The sequence below is a fragment of the Meles meles genome, chromosome 5 (genome assembly GCF_922984935.1).
Source record: "Meles meles chromosome 5, mMelMel3.1 paternal haplotype, whole genome shotgun sequence".
NCBI classification, from domain to species: Eukaryota; Metazoa; Chordata; class Mammalia; order Carnivora; family Mustelidae; genus Meles; species Meles meles.
Window position 1 is genome coordinate 102,838,265 of NC_060070.1, and position 26,487 is coordinate 102,864,751.

Sequence of the window (26,487 nt, forward strand, 5' to 3'; positions counted from 1 at the left end):
TCACCACTCAAAGCAATGTTAATTGTGTATTCAGACATTAAAGGGCAGTCATAGGTCAGAATTTAAATTTCTTCAATAGAACATGACTGTTCTTTGACACAAGTCAACTTTGCTGAGTGGCTGGCAACAAAAGCTGTTATTGACACATATGTAGAAGAACTGGGGATCTGTCTATCGAGCCAAATCAGTATTCTTGAGTAGTCTATAAAGAACAAGCCTGAAGGTTAAAAATGATAAATGTCTCAGAACATAATTTATTGATCCTACTTTTTTTTTTTTTTTAAGGTTATTATCCTTGATATCTGTTGCCCTCCTCTTAATACATTAGCTGTGTTTTCCTAGACTGGAAACACCACAGGGACTAGGGAATTTGGTAAACACCGAGCTCAACATAGTATCCCAGTAAGCAAAATTGCATCAGGTTTACAATGTGACTCACTTTGAAAAAAAATTTTATATTATTATCCACTTGAAACAAACATGGTAAAAGCCTGTTATAATAAGGCCAACAGGTGATGGTCCTATCCCCTGAAACCATTACGTTAAAGACTTTTCTGTCCTATGAAAGAATATGTAACATCACATACTCACTGAAAGAAGCTTTTAAAAGTTCTGTGGTGACACAGTGTTGCCATGATAGAGGTAGTTAATAAAATGACATGTAGGTTCTTATAAAAATAGCCGTGCTCCTTTTATCCGTTCCTTTAATATTGAAACAAAAGAACAGTTGCTGGCTGAAGTTGTGCTGTTGAGGTAGTACTAAGTTCTACCTTGGAATGACTTTGAAGAGAAGTCAGTATTTTACATGCAGATCATTTTTATTAACCAGCTTGATAAATAAGTAATTTAAGATAATTAAGCACTTTAACTCTGACAGGTCGATGTTGTTTAGTGACAGGTGTGTCATTTGTATGGCAAGTAGCTAATTTGACAGATTGTATCTTCTTTCAGGAGCCCCTCTCCTGCCTCCTTTTCCAGTCTTTAGATGTTAGCTGTTTTCCCATCCTTGGGTCTGTCTTATTTAGGGAGGCTAAGACTGACTTTATTGGGGTGCCTGCGTGGCTCAGTCATTAAGCATCTGCCTTCGGCTCAGGTCATGATCCCAGGGTCCTGGGATCAAGTCCCCAGTGGGGCTCCTTGCTCTGTGGGAAGCCTGCTTCTCCTTCTCCCACTCCCCCTGCTTGTATTCCCTCTCTCGCTTCTCTCTCTCTCTGTCAAATAAATAAATAAAATCTTAAAAAAAAAAAAAAAAGAAGAAGAAGACTGTCTTTATTTGCATTCATCATATGTGATTGTGCCACCGTTTGCCTGAATCACTTTCAGGACAGTTGTTTATTTCATCTAACTCATGGTAAAAGAATTGCCTTTTGGGATTGAACATTGTTTCCGATATCTCTGTGTTTTGCTTCTGACCCTGAAATCAAACAGCATGTTGTGAGATAGCAGAGTAATTGTGTTTCGTGATGTTGACTCTGAAATTGGAAGACCGGGTCCCCAAATGCCTCTACGTTTCTATTTCAGAGGCCTATGTGAGTCTATAAATCGTGAATTCACTTTTAGTAATTTTGGATCCTATTTCCATTTTTTTGACTCTACCAACTACCAGAAGTAGAAATTTTGGAAGTCTGATCCCTAGATAGAATTTCATCTTACCTAGGGACACATTAGTAGGGATTGTCCAGGCCTCTCATGAGAGTCTTCAACTCTCTTGTGATAATCGTCTTTCTGAGAATTATAATCAGTTTGTCTTGGTTATCAGAGAGGCTACACATGGCCTTCTTAATTACAATCATCTTGTTTTTGACAATGTCCAATACTTTTGTCTTAAGATAAAAGGACTGTAAAATTCTAGGCAGACCTCCCTTATATTGTTTAAGAGTAAGATTTAAGAGTGTTCTCTTCATTTTACTTCTATTACTCTACTAGTGATGTCTAAAATCTTTTTACGCATAACCCATCATTCACTCGGGCAGAAATAAGTCTCATGAAGACAGAATTTTTTAGAGTGCTGGTTACTGTATTTTCTCTCTATGCACAAGAATCTTGAGGGGCTCTTTAACTTCAGCTTTTAGGATAAAACAAAATGATTTGTTCAGAATGACTGACTCCCAATTATGTAAGGTAAAATCTATATAATTTACTTTCATAAATATTTAAGTACATGTTGATAATCCAAAAAATGGAACTATCCCTACTTATCATAATGGTAATAGAGCACAAGAGGTACATAGAAGAAAATAAAAATAACCTGAAATAATTTGGTGAGTATAGTGGTAGATTTTTTTCTATGTATATTTCTCTGTATTTCAATAAATTGGTTTCTATCCTACATACTCTTTGAATCTGGCATATCTTCATCATTTTTTTAATGCTATATGGATGTACCATAACTAATGCCCTTTTATTTCCCATTTAGGTTGCTCTTAAATTTTTTTTTAAAGGTTTTATTTATTTATTTGACAGAGAGAGAGAGAGAGAGAGAGAGATCACAAGTAGAGAGGCAGGCAGAGAGAGAGGGAGATGCAGGCTCCCTGCTGAGTAGGGTTGCTCTTAAAATTTTAGAGAATGAGGGCGCCTGGGTGGCTCAGTGGGTTAAGCCTCTGCCTTCGGCTCAGGTCATGATCCCAGGGTCCTGGGATCGAGTCCCGTATCGGGCTCTCTGCTCAGCAGGGAGCCTGCTTCCCCCCCCCCCCCGCCTGCCTCTCTCTCTACTTGTGTCAAATAAATAAATAAAATCTTTAAAAAAAAAATTTTAGAGAATGAGGTGTTGAACATGCATGTACTTACATCTCTACATTTGCATAATGTTTCCCCTTAGGATAAGTCCAGAGAATTGGTCTGGTGTGGTAAAAGGTATAGTCACCTTTTAACTGTAAAGAACATTGCCAGATTGTCATCTAAGAAATTATTTCAATTTGTACTCCGAGATTTCATATGAGTACTTGTTTTCTCTCATTACCTGACAACACTGACTGTTGCTAATCATTTCGGTTTTTTGATATGGTGATAGGTAAAACCTGATAACTAGTTTAATTTGCAATCCTGTCTGTTATTGAGGTCGTGTACATCTTCTCATACATTTATTGGATATGTATATTGGTTTTAATCATTTTTCTATAGAAGTATTCGTCTTTATTTTCTTATTTCCTAACTCCATTTATGTAATACATTGTTTTTTCTCAACTGTTCTAAAATCATCTGTATCAAAAAGCATCTTGAATACATTTTTTATGCATTCTTCTTTCCTTTACTCTTTTTTTCTATTCTTTTCAACTGGTCTATTTTTTATGTGTTAGTACCATACTATTTAATGCTAGCAAAATATTACATTTTTTTACTTACTCAGATTTTTATGAATTTTTCTATATACTCATGTGTTATTTTCCAGGAAAATATTAGAATCGCGACTCCATATATTCACAATCATGCACATATAGAGTAGGTTCTGCTAGCACTGTCCAGCTCTTCCTCATTAAGAATTAGTGTCAACCCTTATCCAGCAGGACTAAAGGAAGAGTTCTTCGTTAGAGTGAAAATTATGTCATGCACCCTCGATTGTTACTGCCCCACCCCATTTGGCCAAGATATTTGCTTTTTATTTTAAGGTTCCCATGACTAATCACAAATAGTTTAAAGTCTTTGTTTACATATTGTTCAATGTTTGATTAAGTATTGAGTCAATGTTTTAAAACATTATAAATGAAAAACTATTTCTCTTTATTCTAAAATGCAAAGTAGTTCTCAGCTATTTAACAGTGTTAGGGAGTAAAGATAAGTAATTATGTTGATATAGAGGCAGTTAACAACAAGTTCACCTAAACAAAATACATTCAAAAGTAGTGAGTAGCATTATCTTCCGAAAGTCCTAAGGCACCCTGTCAATGAATGTACACACATTACCATGTCTGTCTAGAAGTCCTATTGCCCAAAGATTGAATATTGTTGTAACCTAGATATTGCCTCCCACACTTTTCTAAGGTAATTTAAGATAAACAGTCATCTAGGGTACCCTGACCCCTCTCCGTCCGACCACAATTTAGTGCCTCTCACAGTGTCTGGCAGAGAATGAGAGCTCAGTATACTCTTCGTTTGTTTGTTTCAAATAAAAAATACACAGATGGACATGACTCTCCTCTCCCCATTTCACTTGTTATTGTTTGTTTCATGGACAGGCTTAAGAGGTTCTGAGCATTAAGATATTAGACTGAGAGATTCAAAACCTGAGACTGTAGATGACATTAGCACTAGAGCTGTGAGGCCAGCAATAGACCCAGAGCTTAGCTCAGGCTACGTGAACCCCACACATGTCAAAGTTGGCCAAGTGGCCGTGGAGGCAAAAACTAACTCTTTGGAGAAGCTGAGGGGTCAAGAGAAGCAAAGCAAAGAAAAATACATCTAGAGGGATAGAAAAATGGCGGAAAAGTGAGACAGAGAAATAAAATGAGAGGAGAAAGTGCTGAGAGGAGAAAGTAGGGGATGGGAGAGAGGACTGATTACCTGTAAGGAAAAGGGATGTTCTGGCAGGGAATGGAGAGGAATTCCAGAGGCACTAGTCAGGTGGAAATAGGAATACGGTAGGCAGAGATGAGGAGGAGCTGCAGGCCACTTGCTAATGTCATGCCGCTTGCTCAGTGTAAAGTCTTCTCTGTTTCCACTCAAGGTAAGAGGAAGAGGGTGAGGAAAGCAGAGGGGAAGCAGAACTGCTGCAGAGAAAATGTCAGGCTTTGGAGCAGTTGGAGGTCACTGTGAGCTTCAGCCATGCCTGTGGGAGCTGCTCTCATACCGACCATGTGGCCAGGTGTCCACTCCTTCGGAAACGGGTCTCCACATTGCTCTGATGTAAAGGCGACCATGTGTGTGAGTGCGCTGATGGGACTAAATGTAGAATCCGATCTTGCTTCAGCCGCCCACCCTATTCCATCACTGCGGAGAACCTGAACTCCATTTAAGCCGCACTTTCAAAGGGCCACAACTTACAGAATGTCTTGCTCAGTTTAGAAATAAACTAGGTCATTTATACTATCAAGAACAGATAAAAGCAACCGAACCTGTGACAATGAACCCATATAGGTGACACGTGGACTGAATGGAGCTCCTACTTTGTCTATTTTATCTGATCATCTAAATTGAAATTTTTAAAAAATCCTTATTTTACTAGACTGAGAACTCAATCTAAGTCGCTACTATAGAGTATACTGTCAAAGCAGAAGTTGTTATTGACTATTCCTACTGTTGCTATTGGTGATTTTAAAGATGCAGAGATTTGATACAGTGTTGCTAAGAATTATCTTTAAGTCCTGGTAAAATGCTGTGACTAAATAACAGCATGGTGAAATATCCATCCACAGGTCCAGCAGGTATGTTGCAGCCTTTTCATTCAGTATATACTCATGAACACTTTTGGTTAGACATTCTTGTGTGATTGTATTAAAATTCATTGTTCTATGAAGTGCCCATTTCCATTTTATGTTACTATTGCGGTGTATTTAGCGTAAACAGTATCATCAAATATAAATCTCATTACAGTTATATGGAGAAAGCCCGCTTTTTAATATGTGCTTTGCATCCATTTTTACCCTGTGCCCTTTCTTGAATGCTCCTTAACTGTTTAAAAAAAAAGTTAGAAACATATTCCAGCCTCTTTTGTTGTTGATGTTGTTTCTGTAGTGTACAGCTATTATTGAGATAAGTCTTAGTGTATTTTTAATTAAACTAAAGAAGATTGTTCCTGTCATTATTTTATTCAATCAAATAGTATTTAAGAATGCATTATTTTTCTTAGACAGTGTAATTGTATTTACTGATCTCAGTTGTTTATAAAAGTTACAGTGGAAAATCATCAAACTCCGAAGCATTGTTACAATGTTCCTAAAATATAAAAGTAAAATGTTTCATTCTGTGGCTAACACTTTTGAGTACTGTTAGCCATTCTCATAAAAGGAGTGCTGTGTCTCTTCAGTTCCCTATTTTCTTTGCTCTCTTGTGATCTTTACTTTCAACTTCTATACCTAACATTTCTTTATCTTGTAACATAAGGAGCCTCTTGATGGCATGAGACCAAGAAAATAGAAATCCTGGTAGCATTTTCATAGGGGATGTGTTTTATGAAGTTATTGTTTGTGTTTGTTTTAGTTTTTGTTTTTTTTAAAAGGAGCATAGAATCTCAGAGTTTGAAAGAATTTCAGAGGTCAGAATTGACCTAATTTATGCCTTTGATAAATGAATGACTTTCTTCTGCTCTGTGCAGGGTTCCAGTTAAACATTGTAGTGTTGACCAAATTTCAGAGAATATAAAAAATGGAAGGAATCTCAGTTTCTAAAGCTAACATTTTTTTTATTATGGCTTGGAAAGGGACCAAATATTGTAAATGTTACGGTAACACATTTAACTTGAGTCATCATATGATTTTTATCAAAGGAATGGCATTAAACAGATGTGATATAGAACTCATTATGAAAGAAAATCCACTTGAGGGATTAAAAAAATTACCACTATTTATTTAAGGCTTTCCTTTACCAGAATTTAGAGGGAAAAAAAAAATAAGTGAACTTGATATTTGTGCAATAAAAGGCAGCTGTTGCTACCTCATTTGTTGACCAAATGGAAAGCGTTGCTTTCTTGGGATTCCCTGGAGGGGAAAAAAATGCCTAGCAAATGCTGGCAAAGATGCTGGGAAGATATTCCACTAATAGAAGTTGTAGTCAGTAATTTCATTCACTCTCAAATTCCTTATTCTCTCATTCCACTTTTTTCCCCTTTGTTTCTTTATTAGAAACTAAGCAGTTTATTTCATGAGCCATTCTATTTATACTTTTACAGTTTTGATTCCTTTAAGGTTCTTCCATTCTGAAAAATATTTCTAAGATATAGTTCTACCACTAAAGAGAGGAGCTCCTTTAAACATTCTGAAACCTGTCTTATATAAATATTCTATGAATTTTAGCATAGATGAACATATGATTCACTTTGATTACTTGATTTTTAATTTTTAAATTAATGAGACAGATTTTTCAACCAACCACTTTTCAGCTATACTTTTTAAGAAAAAATCTAGTAGGGGTGCCTGGGTGGCTCAGTGGGTTAAAGCCTCTGCCTTCGGCTCAGGTCATGATCCCAGAATCCTGGAATCGAGCCCCACGTCCGGCTCTCTACTCCTCAGGGAGCCTGCTTCCTCCTCTCTCTCTGCCTGCCTCTCTGCCTAGTTGTGATTTCTCTCTGTCAAATAAATAAAATATTAAAAAAAAAGAAAAAATCTAGCAATTTTCATATTTCATATAACTTATGCATATATTGGAAATCACCCATGTTGTGTTTATATACATTTGGAACAGACTTTTCAGACTAAGGCTCTGTCAATAATGGCTTTAGGTAATGGCTCTACATAGACTAAATAGAAAGAAAGTAGAATTCAACACTAGTTTAATCCAAAGACAATAATATGGAGATTGTCAGAATTTTTTAGATAACATTCAGAACACAGCATACAGCTTTATTTCAAGAATGGAACTCTGCATCAGACTATTCTTTGCCTCTTACTATCAGTGAAGCATTAACCGTACATCTGGGATCAAGTTGAACTCTATCACAAGACATGGCCAACATGTTCTGGAACCTCCTCCAGTAAACACATTTTCCACTGATACAGATGGGCTCATATGACATCATCTTAGACTGCTGAACTAGAAGCAAATTAGTTCTAGACATAACTTCATCGCTTACTGTGTGATATTAAATAAATATCTTAGTTTCTGTGATCGATAGCTTTTTGTCATGGATGTCATTGGTGTGTAATACTCCTTGTCCAGCCCAACTCATAGGGCTGTTTTGAGAAATATGATTCTTTTTAATACCTTCCACAGTGCAAATGTTTGTATTCCCAATTTACTGACACCCACATTTTAACATATATTATCTGTGGCAATCACAGTGCGTTTCAGCACTACTTTATTTGAATAGCAGGCAGATAACCTTTTGGAATCTTCTGGCTTTTTCATACAGGTGCACATACATAAAATATTGCCTACAAACACAAGATGGTAAACATAGTAATAACAGTCCGTGTGCTTCCTTCTACTTCCTTCCTGGAACTCTGTCAGATTGATTGATTGATTTAAATTCTGTCAGTTTTTTTGTTTTTTTTTTTTTTTTAGATTTTTATTTGACAGACAGATCTCAAGTAGGTGGAGAGGCAGGCAGAGAGAGAGAGAGAGGAGGAGGCAGGACCCCTGCTGAGCAGAGAGCCCCATGCGGGGCTCGATCCCAGGACCCTAGGATCATGACCTGAGCCGAAGGCAGAAGCGTTAACCACTGAGCCACCCAGGCGCCCCTAAATTCTGTCAGTTTTAAATGACAACCACCATGAGAGGTTTCTGAGACAGTGCTTTATTTAGAAAATAATAGAATCTTGAGGAGTTCAAAAGAAGAAATGTAAATATTCATTTAAAATATTTGCTTGTTTACTATTTGAAAATAACTACACTTGATGCTTTGGAGAAATATCAGTCATATTATTGTTTTATTGGTAAATTGATAGGAACACAAAAATGACTGGTATACCTCCCACCCTCTGGTAGCTTATTTCTTCCTTGAATAAGTAAGCAGTGGAGCTGAGTGAAATAAATGGCTATGCTAAAAGTATAAATAACCTACAGATGGACTATAAATACAATCCAATATAAATTAATATAAACTGAATATGAATAAAATATGAATGCAGTTAAATGCAGTTAATCTAGGCTCAGGGAATTGGCAAAGGCTTCGTGAAAGGGACCCGCAGGTAAGCTAGGGCCTGAAAGATAAGTTGGATTTTCACAGAGGAAGGGGAAGATGGGGATTTTAAACAAAAGGAACTGCAAAAGTACAATATGAAAGATGGTTCTAGGCTCAGGGAATTGGCAAAGGCTTCGTGAAAGGGACCCGCAGGTAAGCTAGGGCCTGAAAGATAAGTTGGATTTTCATAGAGGAAGGGGAAGATGGGGATTTTAAACAAAAGGAACTGCAAAAGTACAATATGAAAGATGGTGAAAGAACACGGCCATCAGAATGGGATGCATGGAATATGCAGTGATGTGTGAAACTAAGAAGAAAAGTTGGATTGGTGAATCCCATTATAAAAAAATCCTCATTTGAAAAAAAAAATCCCATTTGATTCCATAAATTTTTTTGAATAGTCTAAAATATAGAATGGAATATGTGAAACTGGAAGCCAGAAGCTTTCTTCCGAGCCCCAGCCCCAGAGGCCAGCAGTCTATATGCATTTCCACATACTGTCATAGATGGCTGAAACTCAACAGACCAAGTTCCTTCTTTCCAACCTCCCATCTGCCTGTACCTGTCATTGATGATATCAACTTATTGGTCACACAGTCTAGAAATCTGGACATTTTCCAGAAGTACACTCCCTCATGTACTCCACCATCCAGTTGATTGTCGCATGTTTTTGTTATCTGCATCCTAAATATTGCTGAAATCTGGCTTGTGTTTTACATCTGTGAGTGTTTTATCCTCCTGCCCCATGTTTGTCAGATCTGTGTTCCACCTTTCTCTGCCCTTTGGATTTCAGAGACTGTTACAGTAGCCTGCATCACCTGGGTCCCCCCTGCCTGCTTTCCTCTTGGGGAGTAAGGGGTTCCAGTGGGAGGCATCAGCAGGAGAGTGAAGACAGGACAGAGAATAGTTCATTTTCTTTTTGGTTCTTTTCCTGGCACACTCCCTGCTTGAGTGCCAGGCTTCCCTCTCCCTTCTTGGTACCCATGACTATGCCCATATTTCTATAAATAGTCTATTCACAAATTTGTCAACATTAAAACCCTGCAGGAAATTTCTTTTCCTACCAGAACTCTGCAAGATAGAATCCCCTTTTCCAGTTAGGATTCTGGGCTTTTGTAGCAGAATTCTAACTGGTCTTTCTCTTTCCAGACTGCATTCTTCACACTGCTTTGGAGAACTATGTTTTTTGAACATGTGATGTTATGACAGTTTGAATAATAGGTGAATATTCTGTAATGACCAATGTATAGCATTACTTAAATAATATAATCTCAGTTTTGTTAAAAAAACAAAAACAAAAACGAGAACAAAACGCATACTCCAGTATGAAAGAGAGATACCATTTTTCCTGGCATAAGTATGAAAATATTGCTGTTTTTTTTTACTTAGCATGAGTTTGTTTGTTTTTGTAATTTTTACTCTGGGGTGGAGAGAAGTAGACAAACGCTGTATTTGTATAATAGACAAATGTTTTATAACTTCTTGTTACAAGAATGTTGCTAATTGCTGGTTTGTTTACTTTCTGACCCAGATGCTAGCATTGAAAGAAATGCCTCTAAATTTTACTTAGAAAATTTGAGTTCAATATAGAAAAGGGCAAATCTAACATTAAGTCTAAAAAAAAGTGAAATAATCTTTTAACTGGTTATATGAGGTAGGGTTTGGAGTCTTTTCTAGATGCTCATGAATTATAATTTAACTTAAAGCTAAATATGTTATTTAAAATGCTACATTCTATCAGTTAAATTCTCAAGAGTATTTTGCATAACCCTTTCTACATCCTCTCAGAGGACAAATTACTTTGGACCCCTTATCAGTTGGCAGGCTTACTGCATATGATTAGCTCAATAATAAAAGCTATGGTTGGATTTCTTATTGAGTTGCTCCACATTTTAATCATTAGGATAATTTTATTCTTCTGCTGTGATTATCTGAATGTTTTAATGCCTATCTGGTATAAGTTTCTTTTGCCATTTGATCTGTTTCCAAAAATTAAGTCTCAAGAAACCTAAATTATAGGCATATTTAGTTTTTTAAAAAAAAATCTTAACTTGCCCAAATTGAAACTCCAGTCTGAATTTTGTTAGAATGGAAGTACAAATTTAATGTATTATTCCAGGAGAATCTTTGTATAGTTTTCCTTCTTTTTGTCCTCATCTCATTCTGTTCCTCTTTAATCATTAACTTCCATTTTACCTATATTTACAGCTTGAGTGGATGCTTGAGGATATATTATATGGAACACATTTTATTTTTCAAATGACATATTTATGTAGAATTAATCATGGTGATATACGAGGACATAGGACTTTCTTAATTTTATAGATGAAATAGTTGGGTTTAATGAAATGGAAATGGTTGAAATAAATGTGATTATTTCAGCTCTTGATGGCTGTCTCATTTTGATAAAACCTCAGCTTTCAGATACAAAATATGTAATAAACAGAAACAGACTTTTAGTAGACATCTGACCCATCCCTTGCTATGAACCTGCTTTGGGAAAACAAATAAATTATACTTCATCATTTTCTCAGTAGAGAAAATGAATATTTTCACAATGGGATTATAATAATATTACTGAAAACTTGAAAATAAAATAGCTGCTAATAAAACAAAAAATCTGTGTTTTCTTATTAGAGCCCCACTGAAAAACATTTACTGTTTTGTGTCTGTATATCGTTTATTTGTCTAGAATGACTGCTATTAGGTGTTCAAAATGCTTTAGAAACCCGAAGTGCGTGGGAGAGGGATTATTCAGGAAATAGTCTAAGTAATGTGGCCAAAGTTTTTCAATTTAGCTTGATGGTCTCCTAAAAATTATTGCCCGTATCTCCTAGCTGTTAGAAACATTGCTCCCTATACCAAAGGCATGCTGTCTTGCAACTTTCAAGCACCAAAGTGAAAAATAATACACAGCTCACGGAAGTTAGTAGTGTAAAAATTACCCAAGAGAGAAAACAGAAGTATCCGAGGTAAACGAGCAAGGGATTAAGTACATATGATTTGACTATAAGGAGGACATGGCAATGTTTTGAATTAAATACAAAAGCCACTGCAATTATTTCATGACTTTAACTCCTTGATATTTAAGTTCCTTATTCAAATAGAAATTACTAGAATAAATAGGATTTGTGGTATTTTTGTCATGCAGTATGTTTGTTTTTTTTTTTAAATGTCATGTTAATTATTTATGGTTGGCATTAAAGTAAAACAATTATTGCCCAAGTAAAGAATGCAGCCTCTTAAAGCAGGAATACAAAGTTTTATTCTGTTTTGTAGTAGTTGTTCTTTTAATGATTCAAGAATATTTCTTTTAGACCAGCATTATAAAAGAAGAGGATAATGAAGTGAGAAATATGAAATACTTCATTCATCTTCTCGTTAAATTAGGGACTATAAAGTTCTGCTCAATATAACAAAAATGGCTATTCTTAATGTATATTATCACCAACATTTTTTAAATAATAGCAACTATTTAATGATCCTTTGCCATGTACTTATAATTCTTAACTATTCTTTATCATGGGCCACTTACCAACAACGTGATACATGTCATCTTAATTTCTCTAACAATCCTGCAGGATAGGAGTTATTTACTTGATTTTATAGATGAGAAATTTGAGGCTTAAAGAGATTAATTTTCCTTTCTTGATTTCACCCAGTTAGAAAGTGGCTGATCCCAGATTCAAATAGATGCATAAGGACAGATATTTGTAGAAGAAAAGGAAACCTCGAAAAGTGACTTAGGAAGAATGAATACAAAAATAAATGGAAAATTTAGCATGGATGACATGAGTTAAAAAGATAAAAATAGGAAAAGAAAAGAGAATATGATGGGTTGAGTCAAAGTCTAGTTTCTTGAGTACTTCTCTTATTAGGGAAGTTTTCAAACATATGTAAAAGAGAAAATAATATAATGAAACCTAATGCACCCACCACTCATTTCAGTAATGACCAACTTGTAGTCAGTTTTGTTTCCTCCATACTCCCCATTGCTGCTGAATTAAATCAAAGAAAATTATATATATCAGATCATTTCATTTCATCTGTAATTGTTTCAGTTTCATTCTCTAAAAAATAAGGGCTTTAGGGGCGCCTGGGTGGCTCAGTGGGTTAAGCCGCTGCCTTTGGCTCAGGTCATGATCTCAGGGTCCTGGGATCGAGGCCCGCAATGGGCTCTCTGCTCAGCAGGAAGCCTGCTTCTTCCTCTCTCTCTCTGCCTGCCTCTCTGCCTACTTGTGATCTCTCTCTGTGTGTCAAATGAATAAATAAAATCTTTAAAAAAAAATAAGGGCTTTAAAACAAACCTAAAAAAATCATTAATATTATTAAATATCCAGTCAGTATTAAGATTTTCCTATTTGCTACATAAATGTCTTTGATAGCTCTTGGGAACATTGCCGGAAATTTCTCAAAAACGTGCTTAAAAGTCAACGACAAGTTCACATTTTTTTATCCCAATTGGTCTCACTTTACACCACAAACTCTTTTAATTTCCCCCTGACTTTTTACTGTATTCCTGAAAGCAGCTCTTTTTCATTCCCATGCAAGCCCACAATCTGAACTCTTACTGACCACACACCCAGAGGACCACTTTAACTCCAACCATGAACTGTATGGTATTTCTGTCACTTACCACCGGTTCTCTTCTTCTCTGTGGTCTGAGCACTTTTGTGGAACCTAATTTGAAGACAAACTCTTCCTCCTGTGCTCACTCCATCCTCTTTTAACACCACTGAGATCTTATGCCATCAACCTAATTACACTCTTTCCCATTTTATTCTTTTGGTGTTCACCTAGCTTTTGGTTGAAAAAGGAAGGATGCATGGATGGGTGGGTGGGTGGGTGGGTGGATAGATGGATGGATAGGTAGACAGAAAAATCAAAGAATGCAACTTTTTTAGGACATTGTTCATCACATTGTTTTGGCTTTCCTACATAAAAAAGTGAAATGCTACTTTTGAATTTTACGTTTTCTTATAATGGTACTGTAATTATCCATTTAATTTGGGTCTCTGATCCCTAATGATGCCAGACCAGCTGCTCTGTGTTGTGTTCCTCCAGCACTCAGCCATTGAGTGTTGTCAAAACATCCTTTGCAAATTTACCTCCACCCCTTTTCTTTCTGCTACCACTATCCGCATTGGAATCCTGTACATTTACTCTGCATTCGGATTGAAACCGGCTAACTCCTCTACTATGGATAGATCTTCCAATTTCTAACTCATCCCTTATTACCAACATATTAGTCTTCTCAAGTATTATTTTTGATCACATCATTCTTTGGCCAAAAAGCTTTAAATGTTTCCCCATTGTGCCTTATGGAATCTGATTATACTGGCATTCAAGGACTTCTCCCTCCAATCAGGGCCAAATTGACCATCCTAGGCTTTCTAGCCTTATGGCTAACTTCTCCTCGGCAGATTTCCATGTTGCAACAAAACTGGATCACTAGCTGTTCCTACTGGAGTGCTTTCATGCCTCTGCGCTCCCTTATGATTCAGCTCCTGTTACCCAAACCCCTCCTCAGGCAGTATTCTGCGATGTTCCTAACACACCGGGGTTTCCACGCTTCTCTTTCTGACTCCAGTACCTTTCACTCCTCTTTTCATGGCAGACCCCCTTAATATTGCAGAAAGTCACATAACAAGGTATTTCAAGCCCATGGATGATTATGTTTCAGAATAAAAAGGTCTCCCAGGAGTCTCAGGAAAAACAAAAAAAAAAAGTTTAGTCAGCTTATCAAGATCTAAATCTTGGACCTTAGACTTTAAAGCCTCATCCATTTCTTTAAAATAAACTTATTTTGGGGCGCCTGAGTGGCTCAGTGGGTTAAAGCCTCTGCCTTCAGCTCAGGTCATGATCTCAGGATCCTGGGATCGAGCCCCACGTCGGGCTCTTTGCTGAGTGGGGAACCTGTTTCCCTTCCTCTCTCTGCCTGCCTCTCTGCCTACTTGCAATCTCTGTCAAATAAATAAAATCTTAAAAAAAAAATAAACTTATTTTTACTAAATTTTGAACACTGATGTCTGACATCAGAATGCCATTTTAACAATGCCCATTGTAAGGGCTCACAGTCCTGACAGACCTCAGTTACCTAGCTGTCTCCTTCTCTCCCTGTTGGCAATACGCATAGTAAGCCCCTATACTTAAAGGCCACAAAATTAGAATAAGATGAACTTGTTACATGACGTTTAAAATGTGTCTGGCTCAGATGCTGTTACTAAACCGAGTCTACTTGGCCAATATTACAGAAGGGTCAAATTCATGCCTTTGGTCATCCATCTGTCCCTCTGGACACTACTTACTCTGGGCAGTATTTATCTGTGTGACTCTATTTCCACAGTTAACCTACTGCCCTATTCTTCTGCTGAAGCCTCTACCTTTATTTATGCTGCTGTCACTCATGTAGACTCAGTTGGCTATCCTCATATTGTGCAGACCTCTCTTTCTCTGCTAAGGGACTCTCTGTACCAGTGCTTTGATCCACTCTTCAATGGCATTTAATTCTTAAAAGGTAGTCTCCTTCCCTTATTTCACAAGATCTAAGGAGACAGTTCACTCAGCTAGGCTCCAGGTACTGATGGCGTAGTTTTTAGTTAGAAGAAATGTTTCCCTTATAGTAGTTTGGTTATAATTTTATTATGACAAGTATCACATTGATTTATAGTTCTACAAGTGACTCTCTCAGAAAACTATGTGCTCTTTGAGACCAGGCACCATGTAGCTACTGGCCCCCAACAAAAATTAAACACCTGATCTATTTCAGGTATACTTGTCCATGGAGGCCAGGTAACAATGTAAATATATTCAAGTTTTGTGGAGTTAATTACAGAAAGGTTTAAGTAACCCAATAATTATAGCACACTTACTCAGAACAACTCAATATGTTTTAGTCTAAACAGGTTTTACTTAAGATTATGGTTTTTATAAGACCATAAAATGATTTTTATTTATTTTTTTTAAGATTTTATTTATTTATTTGACAGAGAGAGATCACAGTAGGCAGAGAGGCAGGCAGAGAGAGTGAGATACTCAACTTTCGTTGAGTATCCCCCACGAAACAGGCGTGTCCTCTTCCTTCTCCCCATCTTGCTTTGCCACTGAGTAATGCTCTCTAAGTAGTACAGAAGCTAATGGGTTTCTGCCATCTGATGTCTTTTGAATGCAGTACTTCAAAATCTTAATTTTGTCTCTGTTGGTATAGCTTATTAACATCTGGAAAACATACATATTTTATTGGAAAACTACAGTTCGGTAGGCCTTGAGAGTTTTGTGACCGTTCTTTTGCTGTTGTCACCGCACTCACTGACTCCTTTATGGCATGCTTGATTACTGGACTTCTGGCCGTCTCTTCCGTTGTAGCATATTTATACACAGTAAGTTTTTCTTTCCATGTGTGCTGTATGTCTGAGGTTTTGAAGTTTTTAATAAAAAGTGTGCCAGTATAAGTATAAAGCAGTTGATTTTAGTAACATTGAACTTTTCTTAAAGTACATTAAGAGGTTCAAAGTATAGGCATGTTCACTGGTGAAAACAGTAGAGGGGATGCATGTCTGGATCAAGACCCAGGTTCAGAAGGTCAGATGCCAAAACAAGAGCAATCCACTGACCTGGCCGGTTTCAAGAATAGAGGCGATACGGGCAGTGAGACCACACACCTCCTGTCCCCAGGTTTCCCTCCCTCTTGGACCTTGTCCTTCCATCCCAGTTCCTCTGGCCTGTCGTCAGTGTTGTTTACTTATGCTATAGAGAGGAAAACCGAAGGAAGGGTCCTACACTTTGCCTAATTGAGCCACTACCAGATTTGCTGGCAGCTTTGGCCACATTATTTGTGAGGTGATTTTCTTTCTTTGTGTTCAGAGTGACTTGATTCTGATTCTTTATGTTGTTCGTATGGAGCGGCACTTTATCTGTGTTTTAGCAGAACTGTTCCTCTGTATCCTTTATGGTGTTTCCTTGTTTTTGTTTTCCTTTTTAAATTATGCATAGAGTTTTTTGTGTGTGTGAAATTAAAGCCTTTATTAACCTTGATAAAAAAAAAAAAAAAACTGGACCACGAAGTCCATGTTTGGTTTTAAGCCTCAAAATATTTAAGTCACCTCCTGCAGCTAAACATTTTGATGACCAGGCTTTCTGGGAGTTTCCTCATTTGGCTACTGGATTTTAAGCAAAACCATCCAACAAAAACAAGGCCTGTCTGAAAATGAGACAACTTCCTTTCACTGTTGCCTCCCCTTTTTGGTGAATGACACTCATTACAGCAAAGTCTCCGTATATACAATGAAACAAGGTCAAAGATTTGAATTTGATATTTAAAAATAAGATTAAAAATGTATTTGAATAGTAATTTCATAATAGTTTAAAATAAATGTTTGGTTTCATTAAAAAAAAAAAAAGAGAGAGAGAGCCTGATGTGGGACTCGATCCCAGGACCCTGAGATCATGACCTGAGCCGAAGGCAGCGGCTTAAACCACTGAGCCACCCAGGCGCCCCATAAAATGATTTTTAAAGAATTTTCCACTCCTAATTATTTCTTTCCCAGTGGCTTCTTCTTAAATTTAAAATATTTTTAAAACATTGTTTCTCATTTTAATGCCATGCTAATACTCATGGTTGGTAAAAATTAAAAGGGAAAAAAATATATAATGACATACCCTTTGCCATAGTTTTACCTCTTTGGTCAGAATTTTGAGTAGTTTTGTTTTGTTTAAATTAATGATTTAAAATAATAATTACTCTAAGAAAGTCATTTTCCCCATAATGCTTTCTTTTAAACATCATCAGTGAAAATAACCAATTACACATACAATTTTAGTGCAAAATTGAAAGGTTAATAGTAAGCTTTTAAGAAACTAAGTAGAGAAATGTTTATGACTATTAATGAATGGCTGTTGGTCTCAAGTGAATCTTCTGTTCTAGTCAAGTGCCTTATGTTTCATCCCAAGCCATCTCCCACACCCTGGGTAAAAATTACAGCCATAATCAAATTTATCTCTATTTTTATTCTGAATTTTGATCCCAAGTCTCTAATATATTTACACAGAATTAAACATGGCAGCATTTTAACACTTCTTAAATATTAGTGTCAGTCTTTCAACTTTTCTATATGTTTGACAATTTTGATAAAAGACTAAAGTTTTTTTAAAAAGTCACATATAAATATTGCATTTTAATTCATTCCTAGGGAGGTAATACTACTATATTTCTATACTGCCATATATACCTTAAAGTATTAGGGCACTATGGTGTCATAGTTTCCTAGTAATTAGGAATTTTTACTATTAAATAACTATATAAATTTAACTTGCGCCTACTATTTTTTTTACAAATGTTGCCAGAATTTAACTAAAATGTGACTGATTTTTCTATAGCAGCAGAATAAACTAGCATTTCTAGTCCTGTGACAGAGCACAGGTCTTTATTTTAAAGAGCATCCTTTTGACCTACTGACTTGGGCTTTGCGCAAAGTCAGTGGGGTGGTAGCTGTTGCCAGTTGATTGAACAGAATTGGCTTCGGTGCTGCCTGCTGTCATTCAGGCTCTCCCTGTCATTCCTGGGCTAGCTCCTGCTTCGGCTGTCAGATGGACGGTTGCTGTGATCACAAAGGCTGGGAAGTCCTGAGCTCATTTTTCCCACCACTGACTGCTCTGTCTAGAATGCTCTGACACCTCAGCTTTGGGGGCTCATGCTAGAAGACCCTTTCCAGGCCACATTTCAGGAAAAGTCACTTTAGGGAAAATACTGAACTATGAAATCAGTGAAAGGAGTATGGCTCTTCTTTGCAGTTGCTTTCAGGCTTTTAGGCCTGCTCCCAATTCATTCTTCCCTTCTCCTCCCCTATCTGACTTGCACAGAGCCGATAAAAGGCTTTGATTAAATTATAAAGATAAAAACATAATGCATTTTCATAGTTGTCTTAGTCCATTCGGGCAACTGTAACAAAAATATCACAGACTGGGTAGCTCGATACTTTAACAGTGATGTATAAGTACCTTCTATCGTATAGTACAATGTAAAAGATGCAGGAAATAATTTATGCAGTTTCTCTCCTGAGTTGTCGGACATACATACGAGTTCGACAAATTTATTTCGCAGCCATAATAGAGCCCAAACATTTCCCCAGATGTTGGGCAATTAGGAGTAAATCAGCAGTTCTTGAAACACAGAATTTTAGAACTAGGTAAAATGCAAGATCGTCTCTGGTTTATTTAATGTACAACAGAGATCAGTGAGACTCAGAATTGTTTCAGCGGCTTCCCTAAGGTCACTTGTGATAGACCAAGCAAATGATATATTGGTAACAACTATTAGTACAGGTTGTTAAATGTCTGCAAATATTAAGGTATTCATAATGTAAAACTGTCATACTAAATAGTATAGTGCACACAATATAGTGTATTTTACATTTTACACAACATGAACACTTTTCCTTAGGCTGCAAAAGGATAAGGACCAAAAAGCACTTATTCTTAACATCGCCTTTTTTTTGAAATCCACTTAGCTCATTGCTTTTGACAGATTTTACAGACTCAAAAATATGTATTCCCTAAGGAATCATTTCCCTTGATTTCTATTATTCAGTTTGAAGTTTTCTAGCTATGTTGAATTTTATTAAAAATATAGTTATTATAGAACTCCATTCGTTTGCTTTTCTTAAAATTTGAACTCCTTATTAGCTTTTCTTCTGTTGGAAAAAATAAATCCTCCTGTATCTATGCAGGCAATTACGAGGGAAGTCTGAACCCTTTCAAATGGTGCTTAGTATTTTGAAGCATAAAAGGTACAATATTCAGTTTTTCAATTTTGAGGATGATAATGACAGTTCTGTGACTACAGAACATTAACCCAAGGTATACTTACATTTCATGAAGTATCTAGGTCATATAAAAGCATATTGCTAATGGCTTTCTTTCCTAATGGATGACAATGAGAAAAATAAGATAGGGCTCAAAATTAAAAAATCTGAAGATTGTGAAGCATGTTTCTAAGGCAATGCAGATATTGAATATTAACATTTAATAAACATTTAATATCAAATCTATCTTCAATTTTCAGTTCTTTTCATCTTATCACTGGTTTTTACCTCACCTTTTTAAAAAAAATTTTAGTGCATTTATAAATATGACCATTACAGTAAGAATAATGAGGCTTCGTAATCTTCCGTCAGCATCACTTAGTGGAATTTAGATATTTTCAGTATGAATACTGCTATCAGACTCATTTTCTCAGGACACTGTTTTGGCCAGATACTTAATTTTTCAGGCTTTATATTGCACTTCCAAATCAAAACTAAACATGTCAGATTTTCAAGATCTTTAATAACCTGTGTAAATCCTGTCTATTCCATATTCAGAAGGAATGACCTTTGTGTTTAACTTGAGGTTAATTCAGTAAACATTTTTTATAAAAATATTACTATCTCCATTCTAGTCTTTGCTTCCTTATCTTTGCAATGCTGGTCCTCCAGCTTGGATAGCTGAAAGTAATCTTTACTCATTATTTAAGGCTTATCCATGAAGCTCTGTTAGTCTGTTCCCTTCGGCTGTAGACCCACCCCTAATAACCATGTGCATACAGAGCATTTTTTTTTCTTTCTCTGAATGACGATTATATTATATTACTTAACAACTGATTATACAATCTCCGGAAGGGCCTTAGACTGTGTCATGATCATGAATTTATGAGAAATTTATTGTCGGTATTCGTATTATTTTAATGTAGTGTGACCTGCAGTGTCTGGGTCACTTTGGGAGAATTTGCCTGCTGTAAGTCGGGTAAGAGAAAACCAATAACCTTGAGTCAGGTTCTCTGAAACTACTAAAAGATGTGAAATTTCCCTCAAATCTTAAAAATGACCCAGAATATCTTCTAAAAGTTTTCTAAGTCTCATGTTGCTGATGAATGCATTTATTTGTTTACTTTTTCAATTTACAAAAGCAAGAATAAAACAGGAATTAATAAGAAGCAAAATAAGAATCTAAACCATATATAACATCATAGTAGTTTAATGAATACCATTTCATGTGACTGGTTTCTTTATTGACTTATAAAAACCAATTGATGTGCCTTTTGAAAAGCCTTGTGCTAATTAGGTATATAATTTTTCTTTCATTACAGATAGTCATTGTGGTGATTTCTACAGCACAGTGTGATTTAGTTAACTACTTGAGATTATAATACTTTCAGATCAGGTTGGCATACCTCCTTAGTAATTATTATTCCTTTCCAGGAATATAACCCATCATAAAAAAAAAAAAAAAAAAAAAAAAAAAAAAAAAAAAAAGCTGCATTTTATTTTGCCGTTCTTGGCACAGCTGAAATTTTCAGTAGACCTTATTTAATTTTCCATCTCATGAGAATGCAGGAAACCAGAAGTCCTGATAAGCTACCTGACTCGGTTGACATCAGATAAGCTTGTCAAAGATGTGTAATCTAGTCTTTTGGGTCCTGATCCGGTGTATTATCTGTCATGCAAGAGAGACTGTAATTTGTTCTACATTTAGTATGCTAGACTCATCCATTGGCTGGCTAACTTCAATTACGTTTTTGCAAACAGAAACCTTTATTTATCCTGGTAATGTATTTTGTTTATTTCCAAAGTCTTGATTAATTTATTACATGAGATTCTAGCAAATAAAAGAAATTTTTCTAGATGTGCTAATTTCCTAAACAATACAAATTTCCTAAACAGTACAATGTTTCCTTATTTTATTTTATTCTTTTTAAAGATTTTATTTATTTATTTGACAGAGAGAGATCACAAGTAGGCAGATAGGCAGGCAGAGAGAGAGAGAGGAGAAAGCAGGCTCCCCGCCAAGCAGAGAGCCCGATTGGGACTCGATCCCAAGACCCTGAGATCATGCCCTGGGCCAAAGGCAGAGGCTTAACCCACTGAGCCACCCAAGCACCCAGTGTTTCCTTATTTTAAAAAACAATTTCCTCTCTAGTTACTCTGTAAAATAGGTTTATAATATGGACATTTTCTTTTCCTTATCTCAATGTTCTACCTCATCATACCACTTGTTACTTCAGTGTAAATGCATTAATTAATAGTTTTGCTGTGACTTGATTTTTCCCCATATTTAGTTTTATAAAGAATATGCACAAGACATGGATGAGGTTGTTACCACTGTCTTTTTCCTTCTTCTGGCACCTCATACCATTCATAAATAAGAAAAGGGTCATTCAATCACTACTAGAGTGATTAAAGTTGTTCTTCCTGGAACAAATCTGATGCAAGTATGTTTCATAGGTAGTGTGAAGAATGTCATCAACTTGTATAATTTGGGTATTACTATGGTCCAGCATTTTCCTGTAACATCCCAATAGAGTAAATACAGAGAAGTTTAAATATCATCCATGACTTTTCTTTCATCTTCTAACATATTCATAATATGCCCATTACATTTTCCTGGTTATCGTTGCCATGTCTATTCCATCCCCTCTCATTTCTTGACAGTTTTGTTCCTTGGTCTCCATCACTCTTCAGGGCTCCTCCTATCTCAGCTATCCATTAAGAGATACTTCTAAAGATTAGTTCCTTGCCTCCCACGACCTCATCCTACATAGACCTCAGCCACTGACTCCTGGTCATATCCTTGGTAACAGCATAGCCTATAACTGCAGATCCTCTAGAACCTAATTCAGCCTATCCTCATCTGACTATCACTTCCCTCTGGTACTTGATAGTATCCAACATTCCTTTATTTGTTTATTTTTTAAACTTTGTGCTGTGGAAGTATCCAAAAGTAGAAAGTAAGTATATAGAACCCTCATGTTTTGCCAGTTTTGTTTCATTGACTATAATATGAACTAAATACAAGGTAACATATCATTTCATCTGTAGTCATTACATTATTATATATAATATAATATATACAATATATTATATTATAATATAATATATACAATATATTATAATATAATATAATATATATTATAATATATAATATGTATATATTATACATTAATATGTATATTTAAAAGATAAGACTTTTATTATTACTGTCAACATGAAAAAAATTAACAGTAATTTCTTAATATTAAATTGTTTCTTAACCTCAGGAAGACTACAAATTCATTGATTTCGGTCTTATTTCTCTGCTTCTCACATCCATGACACCCTCTTTCCTCTCTTTGTCTAGTTTAAATCCCATGACAAGTCACTTTAGCCTCCCACATTACCTATACCCTCAGTTCTTCTTCCTTATCTCACTCCATTATACTCTCATGGCCATAACTACACCCATGGTTTAATCAAACTTTCTACCTCCTCCATGCTGGCATCCCTGCAGCTGAAAAAGGTGGAGTATAACTCACAACCACATTGACTGTTCTCATTTTAAATTTATCATCTAGAGAGTCCTTAATATGTCCTGTAATTATACTGTATTTCTTTTTTTTTTTTTAAATTAAAGATTATTTATTTATTTATTTGACAGAGAGAGATCACAAGTAGACAGAGAGGCAGGCAGAGAGAGAGGGAAGCAGGCCCCTGCTGAGCAGAGAGCCCCATGCGGGACCCGATCCCAGGACCCTGAGATCATGACCTGAGCCGAAGGCAGCGGCTTAACCCACTGAGCCACCCAGGCGCCCCTATACTGTATTTCTGTACTTGATTCTGTTTCCTACCATCCTAGATGATTAGTTAATACCCCTGTCATCATTCTCTATCTAACACATCTTCCATAATCTAGGGTCTTCTCAGTTGAAGCCCTTGCTTCCCGGTTCATGGAAAACATTGAAGCATTCACAAGAGAGCTTGCCCAGCACCACTACTACACACTGGGCCTTCTGTCTTGATATTATAGGTGATCTTTTACTGGTCTTTATTCTCTGTGCTCTCATAACTTTATTTTTATACTAGATTTGCTCCTTTATTGCCTACTCAAAGACATCGCTCCAGAATTTCTTTCCTTCCCCACCCAGCTTCCACCATCTCCAACATCCACTCATTCCATTAGCGTGCAGACATGCCATTATTTCCCTCACCCTAAAACAGCAAAAAAGTAAAACCCCGCTTGACCCAGCTTTCCCCACGACTACCTCTTCATGTCACTGCTTCTTCTTATAGCCAGTTTACTCAAGAAGAGTTTCCTATACCTGCTATTTCCAGTATTTGTCTTCCCCATTGCCTCTTAATTGTCTTACAGTAAGGCTTTTGTGCTTATCACTCCAGTAAAACTGTAGTGTCCTTTGCTGGTACCTTCTCTTGTCCCAGGGCACAGTCCTTGGTCTCCTTTTCTTTATCCAGTCTCCCTTGGTGACTTGGATTTAACTGTCATCTCTGCACAGCTGACACCCAGTTGGCATGTCTGGCCTAGACTTCTCTACTTAGCATTCCACCTGGCCCCTCAAACTTAACTAGCCTTTTTAATCTTCTACCTAAAATTTAACGTAGCGGCATTCTTCCCAATCTTAGTTGATGACAACTTGGTCCTTCACACTGATGAAGCTAAGAATTTTAGAGTCAGTCTCTTTCCCCCCTTTTCCTCTCACATCCTATGTTCAATCCATTCAGAAATCCTTTGGCTCAAAAGTACCTGACATTTGGCCATTTGTCTTCATCATTAATGGTGACTAGGACCAGCAGCCATCTCCCTTCACTTAAATTGCTCCAGGAGTTCTAACTGGCCTGCCTGTTTCCACCCAGCTCCCACCCTCCCACCCTTAGAATCAACACAGTAACCAGAACAAATCCTTTTCAAACATAAATCATATCGTACTGTTGCCTCAACTGAAAAGCTTCTCATAGTTTATAATCGTATTCAGGACAGAAGGCTGAAGGCTTTATAATACCTTCAAGGCCTTGTGATTTCATGTCATTTCTGCTGTCTCCTTGCTGTTTCTTGAATATGCCAGGCAAACTCCTGATGTTGGGCCTTTGCACTGCTGGTATCCCCTGCCTGGAACACAATTTGTCAGGATAATCATGTTGATGACTAACTCCATTCCTTTGTATGTCTTTGCTCAAAGGGTGCTTTCTCAAAGAGACCTATCTAGAAAGTCCCAAACCCTACCTTCTCAATTTGGGGGGGCTTATAATCCCCTTATTCTTTTATATTTTTTCCCCAGTAAGCTTCTCATTTTACAGAGGCGCTTGGTGGCTCAGTCGGTTAAGCATCCAGCTAGCCCTGCATCAGGGCTTAGTAAGGAGTCCGTTTATCCCTCCCCCCATGCCCTTCCCCGACTCATGCATGCACACAGGCACTCTTTCTCTGTCCCTCTCTTTCTCTCTAAAATAAATAAATAAATCTTAAAAAAAAAAACCAACCTTATAACTTATTACTGAACTTATCTATTTATTATATTTATTGCTTATGGTTTCCTCCCTGACCTAATATGTAATCTTCACCAAGGGCAGGGAATTTGTGTTCTTCTCCAACAAATAGTAGGTGGACAGTCGAGTCATTTTGCCCTTCTTTCAGCATTATTTCCCTCCACTGCTTCTCAGAGTCAATAATGGTTCTGTTGCCAATAGTTAACTTGCACTGTCTCCATTTTAAGGGTCTGTTCTTTAGAAAATTTCTGTGTTTATCTTCTTAATTGTACTGCCTTTTTGCTGCATTTTGCCCTTCTTTCAGCATTATTTCCCTCCACTGCTTCTCAGAGTCAATAATGGTTCTGTTGCCAATAGTTAACTTGCACTGTCTCCATTTTAGGGGTCTGTTCTTTAGAAAATTTCTGTGTTTATCTTCTTAATTGTACTGCCTTTTTGCTTATTCTGCTTATTTTTTCTACTAAGCTCATTTTAGGCATATATATTTAATTTTCTGGTCTTTTAAGTCCTATGCATTTTCTCAGCTTTGGCTGCTTCCTACCTATATTTCTGTTTCTTGAAGATTTATTTCTCTTGGGGTGCCTGGGTGGCTCAGTGGGTTAAAGCCTCTGCCTTTGGCTCGGGTCATGATCCCAGGGTCCTGGGATCAAGCCCCGCATCGGGATCTCTGCTCAGTGGGGAGTCTGCTTCCCCTCCTTCTCTCTCTGCTTGCCTCTCTGCCTACTTGTGATCTCTGTCTGTCAAATAAATAAATAAAAATCTTAAAAAAAAATTATTGCTCCCCAGTATCCCAAAATATTTATTACTAACAGCTAGTTTCAGAGAGGTTGCTTTTCTCCAGAAATATTTCCCACAAAAAATTTTGACACTGGTTTCCACCTTCCATCTACCTGTCCCCTCCCATTACCCTACTTTCATCCTTGTGACTCTGATTTGGGTTTGTCCTTTGCTCAGCAAACCTACTGAAATGCAGATTCCCTTTGACTTAAAACCAATATAAAATTACTTAGTTCTACATATCTGAATGTAGTCACTTGTTTATTTTCAGTATACTTTTGCATCTTCTACTTTAGGAAATGCACACACATTATGTATACATTTATAAGTATTATGTATTTGAAAATTTTCTATTGTATTCAATTATTATTGAAAGCAAACAATTTCTAAACCTTTACCTATTGTGTATCTAAAATTGTTTTACATTTTTGTCTTTAATAGGTCATTGCTTTAGTGATGGATATATTTACAGATGTGGACATTTTCAAAGAAATAGTGGAGGCATCAACTCGAGGGATATCTATATACATTCTGCTTGATGAGTCCAACTTTAATCATTTCCTAAATATGACCGAAAAACAGGGCTGTCAAGTTCAACGACTCAGGGTAAGAATTCCATGTTTGTTTTTCCATCACGTATTTTGTGTATCATTTTTA

General features: G+C 36.6%; 1 protein-coding gene across 3 annotated transcripts in view; it reads left to right on the forward strand.

The window, feature by feature from the left end:
- Nucleotides 1-26,487, forward strand: part of FAM83B (family with sequence similarity 83 member B) — an 84,171-nt gene that overhangs the window by 43,227 nt on the left and 14,457 nt on the right. For all 3 annotated transcript variants that reach the window (XM_046006568.1, XM_046006567.1, XM_046006569.1), the window contains exon 3: nucleotides 26,272-26,436. In XM_046006568.1, the coding sequence (XP_045862524.1) occupies nucleotides 26,272-26,436 (165 nt within the window). The remainder of the gene's footprint in view (nucleotides 1-26,271; nucleotides 26,437-26,487) is intronic.